Source organism: Raphanus sativus, chromosome 5, assembly GCF_000801105.2.
Source record: "Raphanus sativus cultivar WK10039 chromosome 5, ASM80110v3, whole genome shotgun sequence".
NCBI lineage: Eukaryota > Viridiplantae > Streptophyta > Magnoliopsida > Brassicales > Brassicaceae > Raphanus > Raphanus sativus.
The window spans coordinates 26619760-26637249 of record NC_079515.1 but is presented as its reverse complement, the minus strand read 5'-3'; the positions used below and the strand labels follow the sequence as shown (position 1 = coordinate 26637249).

The 17490-nt window shown below is 39.2% G+C and overlaps 5 protein-coding genes across 6 annotated transcripts; 3 read left to right on the top strand and 2 right to left on the bottom strand.

The window, feature by feature from the left end:
- Positions 1-180: 180 nt before the first annotated feature.
- LOC108856881 (putative ribosome biogenesis protein C8F11.04) lies at positions 181-1569 on the bottom strand. Its single transcript, XM_018630781.2, has one exon. It carries the CDS (start codon positions 1505-1507, stop codon positions 314-316), a length of 1194 nt encoding a protein of 397 aa, XP_018486283.1. The 5' UTR covers positions 1508-1569; the 3' UTR covers positions 181-313.
- Positions 1570-2619: 1050 nt separating this feature from the next.
- Positions 2620-8751, top strand: LOC108863399 (probable serine/threonine-protein kinase SIS8). Of its 2 annotated transcripts, none has more exons than XM_056986011.1 (17): positions 2620-2911; positions 3263-3592; positions 3686-3889; positions 4413-4586; positions 4754-5004; positions 5156-5275; positions 5404-5493; positions 5589-5684; positions 5889-5981; positions 6410-6530; positions 6923-7202; positions 7377-7500; positions 7608-7627; positions 7705-7861; positions 7939-8227; positions 8311-8383; positions 8461-8751. In XM_056986011.1, exons 2-17 carry the CDS (start codon positions 3350-3352, stop codon positions 8541-8543), a joined length of 2418 nt encoding a protein of 805 aa, XP_056841991.1. In that variant the 5' UTR covers positions 2620-2911; positions 3263-3349; the 3' UTR covers positions 8544-8751. The 2 variants fall into 2 exon arrangements, with proteins under 2 accessions (XP_056841991.1, XP_018493313.1); XM_018637811.2 differs by having other exon boundaries at positions 2620-2928.
- Positions 8752-10365: 1614 nt separating this feature from the next.
- LOC108859086 (trihelix transcription factor ENAP1) lies at positions 10366-11766 on the top strand. Its single transcript, XM_018632932.2, has one exon. The coding sequence runs from the start codon at positions 10564-10566 to the stop codon at positions 11443-11445; it is 882 nt and encodes a 293-aa protein (XP_018488434.1). The 5' UTR covers positions 10366-10563; the 3' UTR covers positions 11446-11766.
- A 603-nt stretch (positions 11767-12369) lies between these two features.
- On the top strand, positions 12370-13884 carry LOC108857647 (F-box protein At3g57590). The gene has a single exon (XM_018631651.2). It carries the CDS (start codon positions 12484-12486, stop codon positions 13714-13716), a length of 1233 nt encoding a protein of 410 aa, XP_018487153.1. The 5' UTR covers positions 12370-12483; the 3' UTR covers positions 13717-13884.
- Positions 13885-14283: 399 nt separating this feature from the next.
- Positions 14284-17138, bottom strand: LOC108856555 (TPR repeat-containing thioredoxin TTL4). The gene is made up of 7 exons (XM_018630387.2): positions 16060-17138; positions 15769-15964; positions 15516-15688; positions 15081-15420; positions 14796-14988; positions 14613-14719; positions 14284-14514 (listed from the first exon to the last, which is right to left on the bottom strand). Exons 1-7 carry the CDS (start codon positions 16926-16928, stop codon positions 14362-14364), a joined length of 2031 nt encoding a protein of 676 aa, XP_018485889.1. The 5' UTR covers positions 16929-17138; the 3' UTR covers positions 14284-14361.
- Between the last annotated feature and the right edge of the window lie 352 nt (positions 17139-17490).

The window sequence follows — 17490 nt, the reverse complement described above, 5'->3', positions numbered from 1 at the left end:
AGAGACCGTCTAACTATATGTTCTTGTAGATAGATGACATAGAGGGTTAACCCTCTAAGAACCATTTATATTGAAAAGATGAAGATCTTGTTACTACGTTGGTACATTATTAATATTGATAGCTGTAATTCAAAGATAAAAACACGTTGTTGTTTATAACAAACTAGGTTAAATAAGAAATACTCAGAACTGGTAACATAACTATGTTTCCTCCACCAAACCACATTCACATCAGTTAATGTTTAAGAGAAGTGGTAGAAGATATAAAAAAAAACACCCCAAAATGTAATCAGCACTACCAAAAAACATAAAACTACTTATATGAACGAAGAGGCATAACCCTTTGTCTAACAGCACTCTTCTTCTTCTTCAAGCCACCACCGGACTCTTGTTTCGTAACCTTTGTCTTCTTCTCCGGCTGTAACGCACCCTTACTCTTCTCTTTCAGCTTCCCCTTGGCAAGCTTCTTCTTCTTATTCGGTTCCTCAGCATCATCATCATCAACCACACTTGTCTCCTTCTTCCTCTTATTCTTCTTCTCATTAGTAACCTCAACGTGACCAATCTCATCTTCATCAACCACCTCAGATACATTACTATCCATATTCCTAACCTCATGAATCCTACCCTTCTTCTTCTTCTTCCCCTTCACAGCATCATCACTCTTCCCTTTCCTCTTCTTCTTCTCTTCCTTAACCACACTCTCCTCTTCAAAACCATCGATCTTTAGCTTCAAATCAGGGACACACTGATAAATCGGCAGCGAAACGCTCTCCGACAGCTTCAAATGCAAAGACCTCACATACTTCCACTGACTAGGCAAGACCTCGACGACGCCGTTTAACGTCGCCATCACATTCTCCACAATCTCATCCCTCTCCATCGACAGCTTCCCTACTTTCACTACGCTACACGTGCCCGTGCTAACGAAAAACATAGCGGAGCCACACCCTTTCTCAATCTGCTGCTTCCAGTTCTTGTGCTTCAGATCCACCGGCAAAGGAATCTTCTTCTGCACGAAGAACTTCTTCCCGATCAGCCTCGGAAGCATGGGGATCACCCTCCTGTCCGCGAAGAACATATCGTACGAATCGAAAAGCTTCCGCTTCTCCTCGAAGGCTTTGTAATCTGTTTTCAATTTCGAGAGCTTAAGAACCTTGGTGATCGGGATATTCTCCGACTCGATCTTCATCTTCGCGTCTTCCTTGGTGAGTCCGCTTTTAGGTCTGTCGTCGATGATGAGGCAGAGCTCCGGGGACTCTTCGTCAGTGTCGATCAGCGGGTGGGGTAGGCGGATGCGGTGGGCGTTCGTGCGGTTTTTCTGCGGGATCTTGTTTAGAGTGACGACGAGGTAGACGAACTCGTCTTGCTCCAGGAGCTGAGGCTTCTCTGTTTTCGATTTCTCGGTTTTCCATTTGAGCAGAGAGGCGACGGCGTCGTTTGCTGTCTTGGGGCTCACTCTTGTGGATTGCGGAGATGGATCGGGTTGATCTGCGGCGGTGGTCATTGAGAAGGATTTGGGGGGATGAAAGTAGTTAGTTAGGGTTTAAGGAGGAAGACAATAGAAGAGGGCTCTGATTTTTAGGGTTTAAGTACTTGACGACCCCTGCTTCCCTGGGAATTAATGGGCCTAACGATATATTTAGGATTTAAAACACTTTTGTGAGAACTAATGGGCCTCGTTTATTTTGGGCCTTTACTTTATTTCTTCAAAGGTATGGGCTGACCTTTTTAGGTGCATTTTAGAATATGTTGAAGAATAGCTAATTAGTTTATGATTTTACAAAAAAAATAATAAATTAGTTTATGTTTTTTTAAACTATATTAATAAATATGTCATCAACGCTAATAGATTATATGTCCGATGTGTTATTGGTTTTATGTATCTTTATTGATTAGAAATATATATATATATTGTGTATCAATCCAAATAAAATATACAATTTTCAAATATAATTTACTAATTTTAATTAGTATTTATAAATCTATAATTTTTTTCTAGCATTTGAGTCTTTGTATTTTTTAAAAAGAAATTTATATAAGTTCATTCAAATCCATTATGAAATTAAATCTACTAATAAATCTGTATGATTGAATATACATAATTTGAATTGGAATTTATAAATCATAAAAGCAATAACACTAGATTTAATTTATATTTTCATATCCATTAAGATACACCAACTAATAACCACTCACTTATTGGTTTAGTGTTTTGGTAGAGTTCATTAGTTGGGAATTGTGTGAAGAGGTGTTGTATGTAGTTTGCAGTCATTTTTTCCAAAGTATAAACAAAAATTCTTACAAATTTAGCAGGTCAATTAATAAAATTCTTCGACTGAAAAAGGTTAAAAAAATCCAAAATGATTACAAACTACGTACATTTCTGTTAAGTATCAACTAAAAGAAAATCTAAGGTGTCGTCAAAAAAGAAAAAGGAAAAAGAAAATTAAAGGCCACCTTTTTCTGAAAAACTGCATAACATTACAACCAATCAAGAAAAAAAGAGAAACGACGGTGGTGATTCACGAGGAATGACGTGTAACGCCAGCTGTCTATCAGAGAGAGGCGCATCTACTTTAAAACACGTGACTCATCATCTCGCACGTGATCACGGCATCGTCACTTTCGTCAGTCGTCTCCCTCTTCCTCTCTCCTTTCCCTCGCCTTCTTCATCACTTTCCTAAATTCGCATCACTCTTTTTCTCTGCTCCCAAACATCTCTCACTCTGATTTGTTTCGCGTGCGTGTGTGTACATACTGCGTAGCTCTTTTGATTTGTCTTTGATCCGGTGGTGATTGATTTTCTACTGCATCTGCCTTAGCAGTGAAGATCGAGTTTGGTGTGTGTGCTATGTAGTTTGATTTTCAAATGCTCATCGTACCGAGAAGTTCCGATCGTAAATTGAATGTGTGGATCTGATTGCGGTGATTTTTTTTTACCAAAAACCCTTATTTGAACTTTTCTCCCTTACTGCATCTATTGGATCGATCTTAGAGAGGGTTTCTAGATGGTCCTTTGTTTTTTTCTTCGCATCGGTTAACGTTTTGGTTTTGCGTTAGGATTTGATTTCGCATTGAAACTTTCTGGTTAGATCGCACTAATGAATAGTCGTACTTTGAGGATGGATCTAATCTAGGTTGCTCTGTAGTCTATTCGATTATGATCCTTTCATTATTCTAGCGTTGACCTAAGAGTGAGAGATTTTGATGTTTTCATTGTTTCTTATATACCTTTTTTTTCTTGCTTTCGTTTCTACAGGTTTGTTGGTTGTTATCATTGTAATTGGTGTCTTAACTGTTCCATTTATGGGATGATATAATTTGAGACCTCAAAGAAAATAGGGCAATGGGAGAGAGACGAGATGATGCTGGGCCATCAGAGCAAGGGCCTTCGAATCAAACCTGGTGGCCTTCTGAATTTGTTGAGAAATTCGATTCTGTTCATCTGGGATCGCAAGAGGAGGAGACCTCTGATAGTGCTAAAGATTCTGGTCAAGATGGGCTGCTATCTAATAGTGCTTCCAATATTCTTTGGAGCACTGGTTCTCTTTCTGAGCCCATCCCAAATGGCTTCTATTCCGTTATCCCGGTAAGTTCTGTAACGTTTCACTTTAGACCTTCGAAGTTCCAAGTCTAGAATCTTTCTTTCAAAATGTGTAGTTTATTTCTTAAACTTCTACAGGATAATAAATTGAAGCAACTATTTAATAGCATTCCTACATTGGAAGATCTTCATGCTCTTGGCGAAGAAGGTCTAAAGGCTGATGTGATTCTTGTTGATTTTCAAAAAGATAAGAAGCTTTTCAGGCAAAAGCAGTTGATTACTAAACTTGTCGGTGGACTGAACTCAAAACCAGCTGCTGTTATCAAGAAGATTGCTGGACTGGTAAGAGTGGTTGAGTTACTCTGTTTAGATGTCAGTTTAACTTAGTATGTTTCTTGATGCATTGCATGCTTTATCATCTCATTCGCTATTTTACCTATCTGCGATGCATGTTTTATAAATAATATTTGTTTCCTGTAAATAATCACTAAATGACCCTTTTTGTTTCGTTATTCCAAAACTGCATGCAATGATATTGATCATATATGGATAAAACTGAGGTAGGAGGTGTTTAGAAAAATTTTCCGTGTAATGAAAACTAATGCTGAGTGTCCGTTATAATACTAAGAAAGAGGCCACGTGATCTTAGCTTCTTTGTGACACTATCAAAAGTTTCTGCTCCGTTTGAAGATAAACTTCCCCAGAATATTAGTGTCTTGCTTTAAGTCTTCCTGTAAACGCCACTTGTGAATTTTGCTTACTTAGAAACGTGCTAAATTAGTAAATGTATCTTTGTTTGCTTGCCCTTTTCTCCTGCATCCCATTTATTTGGCTTTACAAGCAATATCATTAAATTGTCTGGCAGGTGGCAGATGTTTATAAGCAATCTACTCTGCATAGCCCGGCAAAAGCTACGCAATCTTTTGAAAACTGTGGTATTCAACTGCTTGGACAGATCAAGAATGGTTCTTGTCGGCCACGAGCTATCTTATTCAAAGTTTTAGCTGATACGGTTGGTCTACAAAGCAAACTTGTAGTGGTAAGTATTATATGATCAGTGATCTTGAGTACCACTTCCCTATTTGCATGTGATTGATTAGTTTTGATAAAGGATTATTCTCGAGAAAAACGTGATAATTGCTATAATTTCGAATATTCTGACCAGTTTTAAACTTGCTATGCTTTTTGGTTCATTTGTTTGATCAGGGTTTGTCAAGTGATGGAGCTGCTGAGAATGTAGACTCATACAGTCATATTTCTGTTACTGTTCTTCTTAATTCTGTGGAAATGCTGGTTGATCTAATGCGGTTTCCTGGTCAGCTTATTCCTCTATCAACCAAGGCAATATTTATGAGTCATATCTCAGCGGCAGGGGAGAGTGATTCTGCAGAGAATGACTCTTGCGATTCACCGTTGGAGCCAAACAGTCCCATGTTTGGCTATTCAGATCATGAAAAGTAAGTAGTAATTGGAACTTTAAACTGTTAAATCTAACTGCAAGAACTTGCAACTAGTTTTAAATTGTAGCGCATACCATAATTTACTCAACCTTTTTCTTAATGCTCAGGGTTTTGGTGTGTAGAGTTTCTTATTATTGTTGTTGTACAGTGCAGAAAAAGACGAAAACCTTCTGTTTCATAGGAAACTGGAAGGGTCTCCAATTATGTCTGGTCCACCATCAAGGAATACGCTGTTACGATCTGCCTCCACGCTGGAGAGAAAATTAAGGTGATAAGCCTTTGTTATTTGCTTTTGTGTTATGAACCAACCCAGGTTTAAAGATGTCTTATGTCCTATTTAAGCTGAGGAATGGAATAGATGACAATGCATTAATATTTGTATATTCTATTCTCTAGTTTATCACCGAGCGAGTCAAACATTGCGAATGAGTTTTGGCGGCAGAACCGGAGAAAGGTCATTGCTGATCAGAGAACTGCTGGTTCCAGGTTACTCTCATCCCAGTTTGATGTTTGGATTTCTTCATCATTCAAAATTCCATTTTTCTTCAATTTCTTAGATGGTTTATTTGTATCAACGGCAGCCCCGAGCATCTTTCCTTCCGAACACGTACAAAGTCCATGCTAAGTGGCGACAAGAACTTGGCACAAGATGTCACCGGCAATGTTGCCACATCAAGGTTGGTTTTGTTTACTTTGCGTATGATTTGACCTTTCAATTTTTAAAACATACAATTATTGCTACAAGAGAACACAGTGTATGTTAGTCTGGTTTAGTGCTTACGGAGTTCTTTTGCCTAGTCTCTGATTTAATAAAATAGGGTCAGAGAACTAATGTTCGTGTGCCTTAAGTTTGTTAAATAGTCTTATGTATTCATATGCAGCTCTAAATCTGTTGGAGGAGCGAAATTGGAAACAAAGAGAATAAGGAGGAGAAGCATTAGCATAACTCCTGAGATTGGTGATGATATCGTCAGGTGGGTAGTTATTATTGGCTCATTGACCTTCATATGCATGGCGCCAGTATGATAGTTTTCGAAATGTCTGCATCTTGGTTACATATATAGTTCCCCTATTAACAACCTTCTCTTGTTTCAATAAATCCAAAGCTATCTTTAATATAGGTTGTAGCTATTCAGTTTCACTTTATCTTTTCTTTCTCAATTGTTTATTTCATATATGCTACACTTCCGACCAAATTAGTTGTAACATTCTTACCGTACCAGTGGAATCTATAAAACATTCCATATAAGTTGTAGCAATTTTCAATGATCGTGCCCTCAGTGCGTAAGTGCATTTACATTAAGACGTATAGAACATTAACTGTGTTGAACAAGGAGCTCCACTATTTGTGTAATTTTATTGATAACTTTTTGTGTAAAAGTTACTTGCCAATCTTTTTCAGGGCAGTACGAGCGATGAATGAAGCATTGAAGCAGAACCGCCTCTCAAAAGAGCAATGTGATGATAGTTCATCTCCTAGCTCTCCAAATGACAGAGCGGAGGGCCCTCATCTCCAGAAAAGTGTACGTAAATATCTGTATAAAATAAAGCTTATTGATACATCGATCACTAAAGATATTTTGGCTATGATAGCTTTTAATTATAGAATTTAAAATACTGAAAACAAAGGAACTTGGGATGCAACAGCATCTTATGTCTCTTTTCTCGTCAACCAGGTTGAAACGGGAATTATGAATTTCACGATATGAAGGTTGAACTCCTACAAAAATGCTGGTTGAATCCGTAGGAAATTAAAATAAGGCATCCATTTTCTGTTTCAGTAACGCGCAATAATCAATTACAAGTGAATTTGTTTGATGTTGTAACATACATAAAATTATGATTCTGGAAACGTTTACTCAATTTGGATAGACTTGTGAATTTTTGTGGCTTAACTAGACATTTCTGCATTTAGGTCTCTGGTTTCCATCTTGATGCCCATGACCAAGTGTCTGGAGGAAGGTCGACCCTTTCCAGGGAACCACTGGATCCACAGAAGGCAATATCACTACCTACATCTCCCCAAAACTACCGAGGCCAATCCTATGAACGGAGTGGATCATCACATCGTAATATAAGCCACATTTGGGATAAAGTATTGGGATCTCCCATGTTCCAGAACAAACCATTGCTACCATATGAAGAATGGAACATAGACTTTTCTGAGCTGACGGTTGGGATTCGTGTTGGAATTGGTAAATTTTGAGCTCAATGTTTTTGAATTGGGTTTATGCATCCTTCAAAAATTGTTGGCCATACCTTCAAGAAAATTGACTATGGCTTTCATCTTGTGTTTTAATTATCCTTCACTTAATTTACTTTTGTATAAGCAGCCCAACTAAATTTCTTTTTTTTATTCTTACTTCAAGGATTTTTCGGAGAAGTCTTCCGTGGGGTCTGGAATGGAACAGACGTTGCGATCAAAGTGTTCCTTGAGCAAGACCTTACAGCCGAGAACATGGAAGATTTCTGCAATGAGATATCGATTCTTAGGTATGGCTCTAGACTTTGTCTGTTTTATTCAAATATAGCATAAAGTTCTGGACTCATCTTCTGACTTTATTTCCTGTATTCTCTCTCTCTATCCATATAACTACCAGCCGACTACGACATCCAAACGGTACTCATCTATTTCTGTAAATTTCATTTGAAACATCTATAGTATCAGTTTTCACTAACAGGGATCTTTTCTTGTAGTTATACTGTTCCTTGGAGCATGCACAAGGCCTCCACGGTTATCGCTGATCACTGAGTACATGGAAATGGGATCTTTGTATAATTTGCTGCATTTGAGTGGACAAAAGAAGAAGCTAAGCTGGCGGAGGAAGCTAAAGATGCTGCGTGACATTTGCCGGTAAATTTCATTCTTTCTTACAAAAAGTTTCACGATTCCTTCCCAAATTGATATATAGTTTTTTTTTTATCACGAAGGGGGTTGATGTGCATACATCGAATGGGAATAGTACACCGTGATATAAAAAGCGCAAACTGTCTTTTGAGCAGCAAATTGACAGTCAAGATCTGCGATTTTGGGCTATCGAGAATAATGACAGGGACGACGATGAGAGATGCAGTCTCTGCAGGAACTCCAGAGTGGATGGCTCCTGAACTTATCCGCAATGAGCCCTTCTCTGAAAAGTGTGATATCTTCAGCTTAGGTGTTATCATGTGGGAACTCTGCACTTTAACCAGACCTTGGGAAGGAGTACCGCCTGAACGGGTAACATAACTTACTAAGAAGAAGACTCCACCATAGTGACAATGTTATGTACATGTATAACCAGTTTCTGCATATTTCATCAGGTTGTTTACGCTATTGCTTATGAGGGAGCTCGTCTTGAGATTCCTGAAGGGCCGTTGGGAAAGCTTATTGCAGGTCTTGTGACTTATCAAACTTTTGTTTTTCTTTTCTTAAATTTTTATTACTGAGTCTTTGTGTTTGTTTGTTTGCAGATTGTTGGACAGAACCGGAACAAAGACCCACCTGCAATGAGATACTTTCTCGTTTGCTGGACTGCGAGTACTCGCTTTGCTAACTTCTCTCAAAATCTTGTTTTCCTTTCTGTGAATAGAAACTTTGCAGCAAGAAGAGGTTTTCGATTTTCTTCTTTGAGTTTGTACAAAAGAACTTTTGGGCGCTTTCATATCCGCAACAAGCTTTGTGGAACTCTTTTCTGTTTTGTCATTGCACCATTAGTAACATCAAAACCTTTTGAAAAAGAAAAAACAAAAGTATACTTTTTAGTTTGCTGGGTTTCTCCACTAAATGATCAACGAACTTTCAGTTCTTTTTAGTATTCATACTGGACCACGTGAAGCTGGCTATGAGTTATTATATGACTTAGCCTACTTAAATAGGATGTAAAGCCCCATAAGGTTAGTAGTACTTACTTGGTACCCTTGCATTGCTTTTAGATTTAAGACAAGTCCAAGTTTTTTTTTTTTGAAAAAGGCAATTCCAAGTTTCTAATCGTATTTTGTGTGACTCTTCAAGCCTATCACTTGCATTATAATCTTTCTAGTATAGCAATGCATCAATCTCTTAGCAAAAATGCTATAGTTTGAACAAATTTTACTTGACATCACTTAGTATTGCACTGTATGAATATTAAAAGAGAACTTTTTTTTTGTCAACTATTAAAAGAGAACTAGAACCATACATCCAACTAATCATATATATAGTATGAGTTAGTAACCTTGATTTTCATCTTCGGTTTCTGAAAATTTCATCAGTGGAAAAAAATAACATTTAGATACCATTTTAGAGTATACTAGGTGTTTTGCCCGCACATGTGGGCATAAATTTCTTATAAATATTTATTAGCTTATGTCTTATTAATCTAAAAGCAGCATAATAAGTTATTATTTATGTTTTTAAATAGTTAAATCAAACATCAAAATATTTATATATGTCAAATACTTTTAATTAAAATATATATTTATTATTGTGTTAAATTTTTTTAAAACACTCATATCTTAGAGATAGTTTAGAAAATATATTGTTTTCAGATAGGCACAAAAAGAATATATATAGAAGAATTATCTTTTTGATAATTCTAAAATATTATTTTGTAATCAATTATTTAATATAGCATATAACATATAAACTTTATATCATTAAAATAAATTAGTGAATAGTTAGAAACTAATAATAAATTAATAACCTATCTAAAAGTCTAAAACCTAATAAAAATATGACAAATAAGAAAAGCTAATATAACATATAAATTTAATATTAATAAAATAAAATTCGTTTTTATTTATATAAAATATAGAATATTCATCAAGGCTATTATTTTAAATTAATGATTTAGTGACTCAGCTCAAAACAAATAATACATCAATGATAATTTAGCTTAAACTTAATAAAAATATGATAAATAAACAAAATTAGCTAAAATCATGGAGAATATGACAAGTAAGCAAAATTACTTCATAAATAATAGTATAGATAAATACCAATTCATTTCTTACATTACATTGTTGGAAAATATATAAAAATCATAAGAATTAAACAAGGTTAGATACGTATATATATATATAGGTATTTCACTCAATTTCATTTTAAACATAAGGAATAAATATCACATGGTACAAAAAATCAACAAAATTTATGCTAGAATAGTTAATTTTTTATACTAGAATAGTTTAATTTTTTTAGAAATAAAAGATCATAAAAACGTGTAAATAAGTGTCATACATTTGAAAAAAAAAACTTAAAGAACTAAAGATAATCAAAGGTGACTAGACATTCTCACCTATATATTATTTCAATAAATACTTAATTGAAAAGTTAAACTGTATTCACCAAAATTTGTAAGAAGTTTTTTTTTTCCTAAATTACACAAATTAGCAACATATATTTTTTATATATAAATTACCTGAGGCTGGCTCGTTTAGCTGACTCACGGCTTACTACATGCACACAAAGCAAAAAAAACAACACTGGTTTTTTTAAATTCCTCCCCTCCTCAATTCCGTTACCGTCACCGTCCACCTCCGTTACTCTCATCCTCACTGTTCATCTTCTCCGATCCAACTCCCGTCGTTAACCGTATGAAGCACGCCGTCAACGGTTCCTTTTCTCCGGGATCTTCCCGTCCTTCCCCGTCGTCGCTTCCCCGAGAAGATTGCTGGAGCGAGGAAGCGACCTTCACGCTAATCCAAGCCTGGGGCTCTCGCTACGTCGGCCTCAGCCGCGGCGGTCTCCGTCAGAATCACTGGCAAGAGGTGGCCAACGCCGTCAACGGCCGTCACTTCAACACCGGCCGAAACGTCTCCGCCGCCAAATCGCAGCCCCGCCGCACCGACGTCCAGTGTAAAAACCGGATCGACACGCTGAAGAAGAAGTACAAAGTCGAGAAAGCTAGGGCTTCCGGCGCCGGCGGCGCTGGCTACGTCAGCTCGTGGCCTTTCTTCTCCGATCTCGACGACCTTCTCGGAGAAACCTTCCCGGCGTCTAGCTCTACTCCGTCGCTGCCGATGGCGATCGTTCCGGTTCCGGTCGCTCCACGATCGGCGATCCCCAGACGTCCGGCGCCGTCGCCGGCGATTATGCGAATCGGAGGGGAGAATTTGCTCGGAATTCGCGGGAATCTCAACGCGTTCGCGGCGGCTGCGGCGGCGGCGGCGTATTCTCCGGCGTATGGAGATGATTCAGATGGGTCGAGGTCGAGATCGAGCGGAGGAGGAGGGAAGAGGAGGAAGCGCGAGGAGAAGCGAGGGTACAGGGAAGTAGCCGAAGCAATAGAGAGGCTTGGGGAGATATACGAGAGGGTGGAGGAGAGGAAGAGGAAGGAGATGGTGGAGCTGGAGAAGCAGAGGATGCGATTCGCCAAGGAGTTGGAGTGCCATAGGATGCAGCTCTTCACCGAGATGCGTCTTCGTCTGCACAAACTCAGGCGGACCAAAGGTCCGACATCTTCCGGTGAGACATGAAGCCCTTCTCTGGTCGTGCAATCTCAGGCATGGTTTTCTTCTGAGTTGAGATTCTTATAGCGTGATAGTAGGGGTATTAGTCATTGTGAATGATCCAGGTTTCCGACATCTAAGACTTGGAACAGAGTATTGGTTCTTTCTTGGGTTTTGTCGGAATGTTGTTTCTGTTTCTTATTACCAACTGATATGAGTAGTAGTTGGGTAGCTGAACAAAGCTGAATCTGTTTCTTTGTTTACTACTATAGCTTTTTTTAAGCATCGAATGGTGTATGTAGTGGTAACTAGGATGGTTTTCTCAATTGATAATGTCTCTTTTAAGCATTGAGTGGCGTAGAGATCCTGTTAAATAATGACACTGAGAAAACAAACAAAGTGACATGAAATGTGTAAGGTCATAAACGCTATAAAGAGTGACTAGACTTTGGTTTTGTGATCATTATGCCTGCAATTTGGTATGGCATTTTTACACAATAGACCTTTTTTTTGCGTGTATTTTGGCATGGCTCGTCATTCTCAACTTGTTAAATCTCACTATGACCTGTTAATTTGATGTTTTACTCTTTGCAGTTACATTGTTTTTTGACCTAGTAGAACTAATAATCAGCAACCAGTTTAAAATTCTACACACTCAGTTCGGAATAATGAATGAAAAGTATGGCTTTGCAGCGACTAATAATCAGCAACCATTGTTTTTTGGTGGATTTGCCAAGTTACTTGTAATGACAGGCTCCTTTTGTTTTGGTTTCAGCTACGACAACTCTCACTCTCTTCTTTTAACAATCAAACAAATCACTATTTGGTCTTTGTCTAAAAGAGCCTTACTTTGGTATATATCTCTTCACACAATGAAAGGAAACGGTACAAGAAATGGGCTTTTCTCCATGAATATTGGGCCTAAATAAAGTTACAAGCCCACCTTCATGAGATCAACATATAAATTAAAAAAAACTAGGTCAAAAAGTCTCACATGTGAATTATTTTATTCGCCCGACACACTTTGCCCTACACAGCAGTGACAAGGCAACAAAAACAAATACGATGAATCCCTTCTTCACAACAGACATCACCACCGACATCTTCGCGAGACTCCCGGCCAAATCAGCCGCCAAATGTCGCACTCTCTCGAAGCAATGGTCCTCCATCCTCAGCACTCCAGATTTCGCCGAACGCTTCCTCACTCACTCCTCAACTCGCCCGCGTCTCTTGTTCGCCGTCGAGCGTGACGGTCACTGGACCTTCTTCATCTCCCCTCAGCCTCAGCCCTCTCATTCTCCGGTAGTAACAGCTGAGTTTCACACCAAGTTCGCCGGAGACGTGAGCCAATACCTCTGCAGCTACGCTTCCGGTTTGATCCTCTTCCCCGACATGTGGGTGCCGGGTAAAAGCGACGACACCAACCCTGTGGTCTGCAACCCCGTCACCGGAAAGTACGCGACTTTACCTTACCTGACCATCTACAGAAAGTCGCGAGCTTTTCTAGGGTTTGACCCTGTCGGAAAACAGTTCAAGGTTATGTCGGAAGAATATCCGTTTTGTAGTCAAAGGAATCACCATCAGGTTCTGTCTTTAGGAGAAGGAGGTGAAGAGTTGAGTTGGAGGGTGAAGGATGGTCCACAATACTCCCATTGTTTGTCTGAAGCGATTCAGATCGACGGGGTTTTGTATTACTTAGCTGATAACTTTGATGATTCGACACGTGTGGTTGTTCGCTTTGATGTTCGGTCTGAGGAGTTTGAGTTCATCGAAGCTGATTGCTTTGCTGGCCAAGAGGCTGTTAACTTGATTAACTACAAGGGGAAATTAGCTGGTGTTAACTGGAAGTACGTTAAAGGTGATGATGATGATGAGAAGATTGTTCTTGAGTTGTCTTTGTGGGTTCTTGAAGATGTTGTCGAGATGAAAGAGTGGGTGAAGTCTGTTTACGTTTTGTCTGAGGAGAAGATTGTTCGTCGTTGCAATTTCTCTGTTGCCGGGATGACTGAGGGAGGTGAGATTGTTTTGGCTATGGACTACACTGCGAAGGTTTACCACGTCTTCTTCTTTGATCTGGAGAAGAACGCTCTCAGAAGCGTTCAAGTGCAAGGGTTTGGAGATAAGCTGGAAGCGATTGGGACTCGTGGGAGGGTTCGTGTCTTTGTTGACTATGTTGAGGATCTCAGTGTTTACGATGAAAAGCAGCTCAAGTCAAGCATCTTGAAAGAGAGAGGTGAATCCAAGCCAAGCAGCTCTGCTCAAGTCAAGGTTGAACTCGTGGAAGGGGTCAGCGAGTGATGAAAGCTTCTTATGAGAGAGAGAGTTTGGTTTGTGATTTTAATCCAAGCCTATAGAATTAGAATTTCTAATGTGATCTACCGTTTAGCTAGGCCATCTCTACTGGAAATAATATTAACAGACTATGTCTTTTATGATCAAAATTGAGATGTTTGAGACTTTCTCATATAGTATTTCATCTCATTTAGGGTCTAACTGGTGACCAAGGAATGAAAAGGAATAATGCATTCCTTAATGTTCCTAACAAATTTTACCATTCATTAGGAATAGTCATTCCTTTTCATTCCTTCTCATTCCTTTTATTGTAGAGAATTAAAGAACAAATTTATTCCTCACTAAATTTGATATGGAATAACCGTTCCTCATCATTCCCATAATTTTATTCCCATCAATTCTTTTCCTTTTCGTTCCTACTATTCCCGAGATGGTCACCAGTTAGACCCTTAGACTCGTATTTATTTTGGTAACTCATTTAAGAGTGTGTGCTATATAATGGTAACCTTCTAATAGGGTTTATCTAAGAAACTATGGTTTTATTGGACAATGGATATTTATTAACAAACAAAATAATGTGAATTTCAATTAAGAAAAATGGCTCTCTTTGAATCAATTTACGTCCATGAATCAATTTAAAGAAAATAAGTTTTATAAGAGGAAGTGCTTAACGTTGTCCTCAAGTAACTTGTGACTAGGGCACACCATTTCTTTCATTTTCTCTCCTTCTTTATATATCTTAAAGGTTGGAACTTTCTTGATGCTCTCTGCTTTGGCCAATGCCAAGCTCTCATCCACATCCACCTATAGAGACAAAAAGAAAAAAAAACGGTTTTAAAAAAAACATATCTCGTTATGTAAAAACAACACAAGATTTGAGCAATAAGAACATGTGGTCTTACCATGAAGAAATGTACTAATGGATACCGCAGGCACAAGGTGTTGATGAATGGAGATATCGCTTCGCTTTGTCGGTTCAATGATGATTTGAAGTAAAACACAGAGACTCCTGAAGAAAGAAAAAAAAGCTACTATTTGTAAGCAAATGGAGAACAGATGAAACCTATAAAACTTACAAGTCGTACCGGGAAATGATGTCGCGGTTTTGAACTTGTCTAAACTCGAAACCTCTTCAACTTCATTATTGTAACCCAAGTACTTATGTTCTTCAGATTTGTTCAATAATGCTCTCTGTAAAGACTCAGCAACCTCACCATCTCCTGGAAGTTCCTTTCTCAACACCTCATAATCTCTAACCGCTTCATCCCATCGACCAAGCTGTTGCATTTTCAACAGAAACAAACATTGTCAAATCTCCAAAACACTATCAAAACTCTGTTTTTTTCAAAAATCTTTAAAAATCTATATACCTTTCCATAAGAAGCAGCTCTTCGTAGAAGAGCCTTAGTGTAACCAGGCTGGATCCTCAACGCTTGGTTACAATCATCAACAGATTGGTCCCACACACCGAGCTTAAACCAACACGCAGCTCTATTGCAATAAAGAACCGAGTTGAAAGCATCGAACTTTAGTCCTTCTCCGTAAGCCACGCTCGCTTCTGAGTATCTCCCGGAGGTGAAAAGCTCGTTTCCACGAGTACGAGCTTTGGCCACATTGGTTACATTGTTGAAGACCGATACTACCTCAGGGTTGTTGTTGCTATGATCAATCTTCATAGCTCTCTCTGCCTTTACAAGAGCATTCTCAAATCTGCAATAAACCTAACATCTCTACTCACTCACCCAAGAAGAAAACAAAATTACTAAAAAAAATTAAAAAAAGAATCAAACATGGTCGAAGCTCACCTTCCTAATGCCATGTCAACTTCAGCTTGAACACAGAGCACATACGCATCACATACCATACCAAAGATCTTAGTTTGCGGTTGAGTATGATGATAATCCAGTCTCTGAAGACACAAATCTGAATCCTTTATCTGATGAAGCCGCAACAAGGCTTCAGCTTTACAAGCTACAAGCTGCACAATCACAATCAAACACTCACTAACTGCTTAAAACAGAACACACAAAGAAGCAAACACGCATTGATCTGTCTTACCTGAGGAGAAGAATCAACTCCGTTTGCAATAGCTGCATCCACTTCGGTAATCACTTTCTTCCAGTCACTGATCTTTCGAGCCTCACTACACAACCTGAGATGCTTCTCGAGCGTTTGGACCCGCTGCAACTCACCTTGGTCGGGACATTGCCCGGAGAAACAAAGGTGACGTCTTGCATTCTCAGCTTCTCCTAATCTAAAGTCAACAAACCAACAAAAAGATAATTCCTTTATTACCGATCTCTCTATTACAAGAACTGTAATAAAGGTTATAACAGCTTTTTATTAAACCTGAGATAGAGAGAAGCGAGTCTCTGGTGAGCTCTAACGTAAGAAGGATCCAATCTCACAGCTTCGAGACACTCTTTAACAGCTTCTCTCAACCTCCCTGACGCAGCCAACGCCGCCGCGCGGTTGCTTCTGTAAGCTGGATTCTCCGGCGACATCGAGATCGCTTTGTCGTAAAGAGACAACGCCTCGGAGTAGTTCCCTTTCTTATACATTTCGTTACCCGCCTTCTTCACCTCCTCCGGATCACGCGTCTCCGGCTTCGCCGCGTGGTTCGCCTTCCCGCCGCCGCCGCGTACGATGTTCCCGTGGCCGTAGTTGCCGTTGCCTGTGAACAGAGTCTCGGGTCTAACGGAGGCGCGTGTCGCCATCCCGGTCTTCGGAATCTTTCCCGACGGGCAGATGTTTCCGGTCGGTACGACGCCGGGGTTCGGCGACGTCGCGCCGCTTCCTCCGCCGCGAGAATTGTGATTTTTCGCCGGAGAGAAGGCTAAGCCGGAGTATATCAACGGCGTTCCGGCGGAAGCGGATCTTCTGTGACCCGGTTTCGGATTCCGGTTCTTGGCTCCGGATCCGGGTGCAGCCGAATTGGTCTCCGTCAGCTCGCCGGAGTGGCTACGTTTAGCTAGCTGAGAAGTGACGGAAGGTTTGCCGGAAGCAGAGCCGGAGGAACTGGAGCTGCTGCCGCTAGCTGCTGGCGTCGCAGCGGCGGAGGAGGAGACACGTGGCTTCAACGAGCCGAAGTCGAGTTCTCGGAAGTCCGGTTTGTTGATGACGTCATCGTGGTCTCTTTGGAAGTTGAGAGAATCGCGGAATCTACCGGAGATGGAGTCAATGGAAGGTTCCAATGAGTGTCTTCTAAAATGTGACATCTTACAGAAAGCCAAATCTAAATAGTAGCGAATGAAGAAAGACGAAGAAGAAGAACAGTTCGTGAAGAGAGAGATAGAGAGAGATCTTGTGATATATAGCAAAGAGAAAATAATAAATGAATGAATGAATGATAGGGTAAAATGAAAATCAAAATTTTTAAAATGTAATTAAATATACTATTAGATTTGCGTTAATTTAATACAACAGACTAGTTCTGAGATTAAGACATTGATCTTCTTCTTCTTCTTGTGTTCATCAAGAGGCACGAGCCGCTCTTGTCCTCATTGACTTCCGTGTCTTTCACGGCTGCTTGTCGTTAAAAAAGGGTATACATGTGTAATTTTAAAAAAATTTAGTGTACTATAGAGACTGAGTATGGTTGACTTTGAAGATTATTACGTTTGAACAGAATATTAGATGAAAATTCTATTTGCCGACCACACAGAATTAAGATTTTTGGGAACTAAATATTCAGCATGAGGCAATAGTTTAGATATTTAATGCATCCTGTAATTTTCAATGTGTATGTTGGACATAATATCCGTATAATTTTAATTCGAA

Excerpts from the sequence above, each read along its gene's own strand:
- LOC108863399 (XM_056986011.1), top strand. The coding sequence starts at position 3,350 with ATGGGAGAGAGACGAGATGATGCTGGGCCATCAGAGCAAGGGCCTTCG. Across the intron at positions 5,685-5,888 it reads GGCAATGTTGCCACATCAAG|CTCTAAATCTGTTGGAGGAG; the intron begins GTTGGTTTTGTT and ends ATTCATATGCAG. Across the intron at positions 6,531-6,922 it reads GCCCTCATCTCCAGAAAAGT|GTCTCTGGTTTCCATCTTGA; the intron begins GTACGTAAATAT and ends TTCTGCATTTAG.
- LOC108856555 (XM_018630387.2), bottom strand. The coding sequence starts at position 16,928 with ATGTCACATTTTAGAAGACACTCATTGGAACCTTCCATTGACTCCATC. Across the intron at positions 15,689-15,768 it reads GAGTTGATTCTTCTCCTCAG|CTTGTAGCTTGTAAAGCTGA; the intron begins GTAAGACAGATC and ends GTGATTGTGCAG. Across the intron at positions 14,989-15,080 it reads GAGCTGCTTCTTATGGAAAG|CTTGGTCGATGGGATGAAGC; the intron begins GTATATAGATTT and ends AAAATGCAACAG.
- LOC108859086 (XM_018632932.2), top strand. The coding sequence starts at position 10,564 with ATGAAGCACGCCGTCAACGGTTCCTTTTCTCCGGGATCTTCCCGTCCT.
- LOC108856881 (XM_018630781.2), bottom strand. The coding sequence starts at position 1,507 with ATGACCACCGCCGCAGATCAACCCGATCCATCTCCGCAATCCACAAGA.
- LOC108857647 (XM_018631651.2), top strand. The coding sequence starts at position 12,484 with ATGAATCCCTTCTTCACAACAGACATCACCACCGACATCTTCGCGAGA.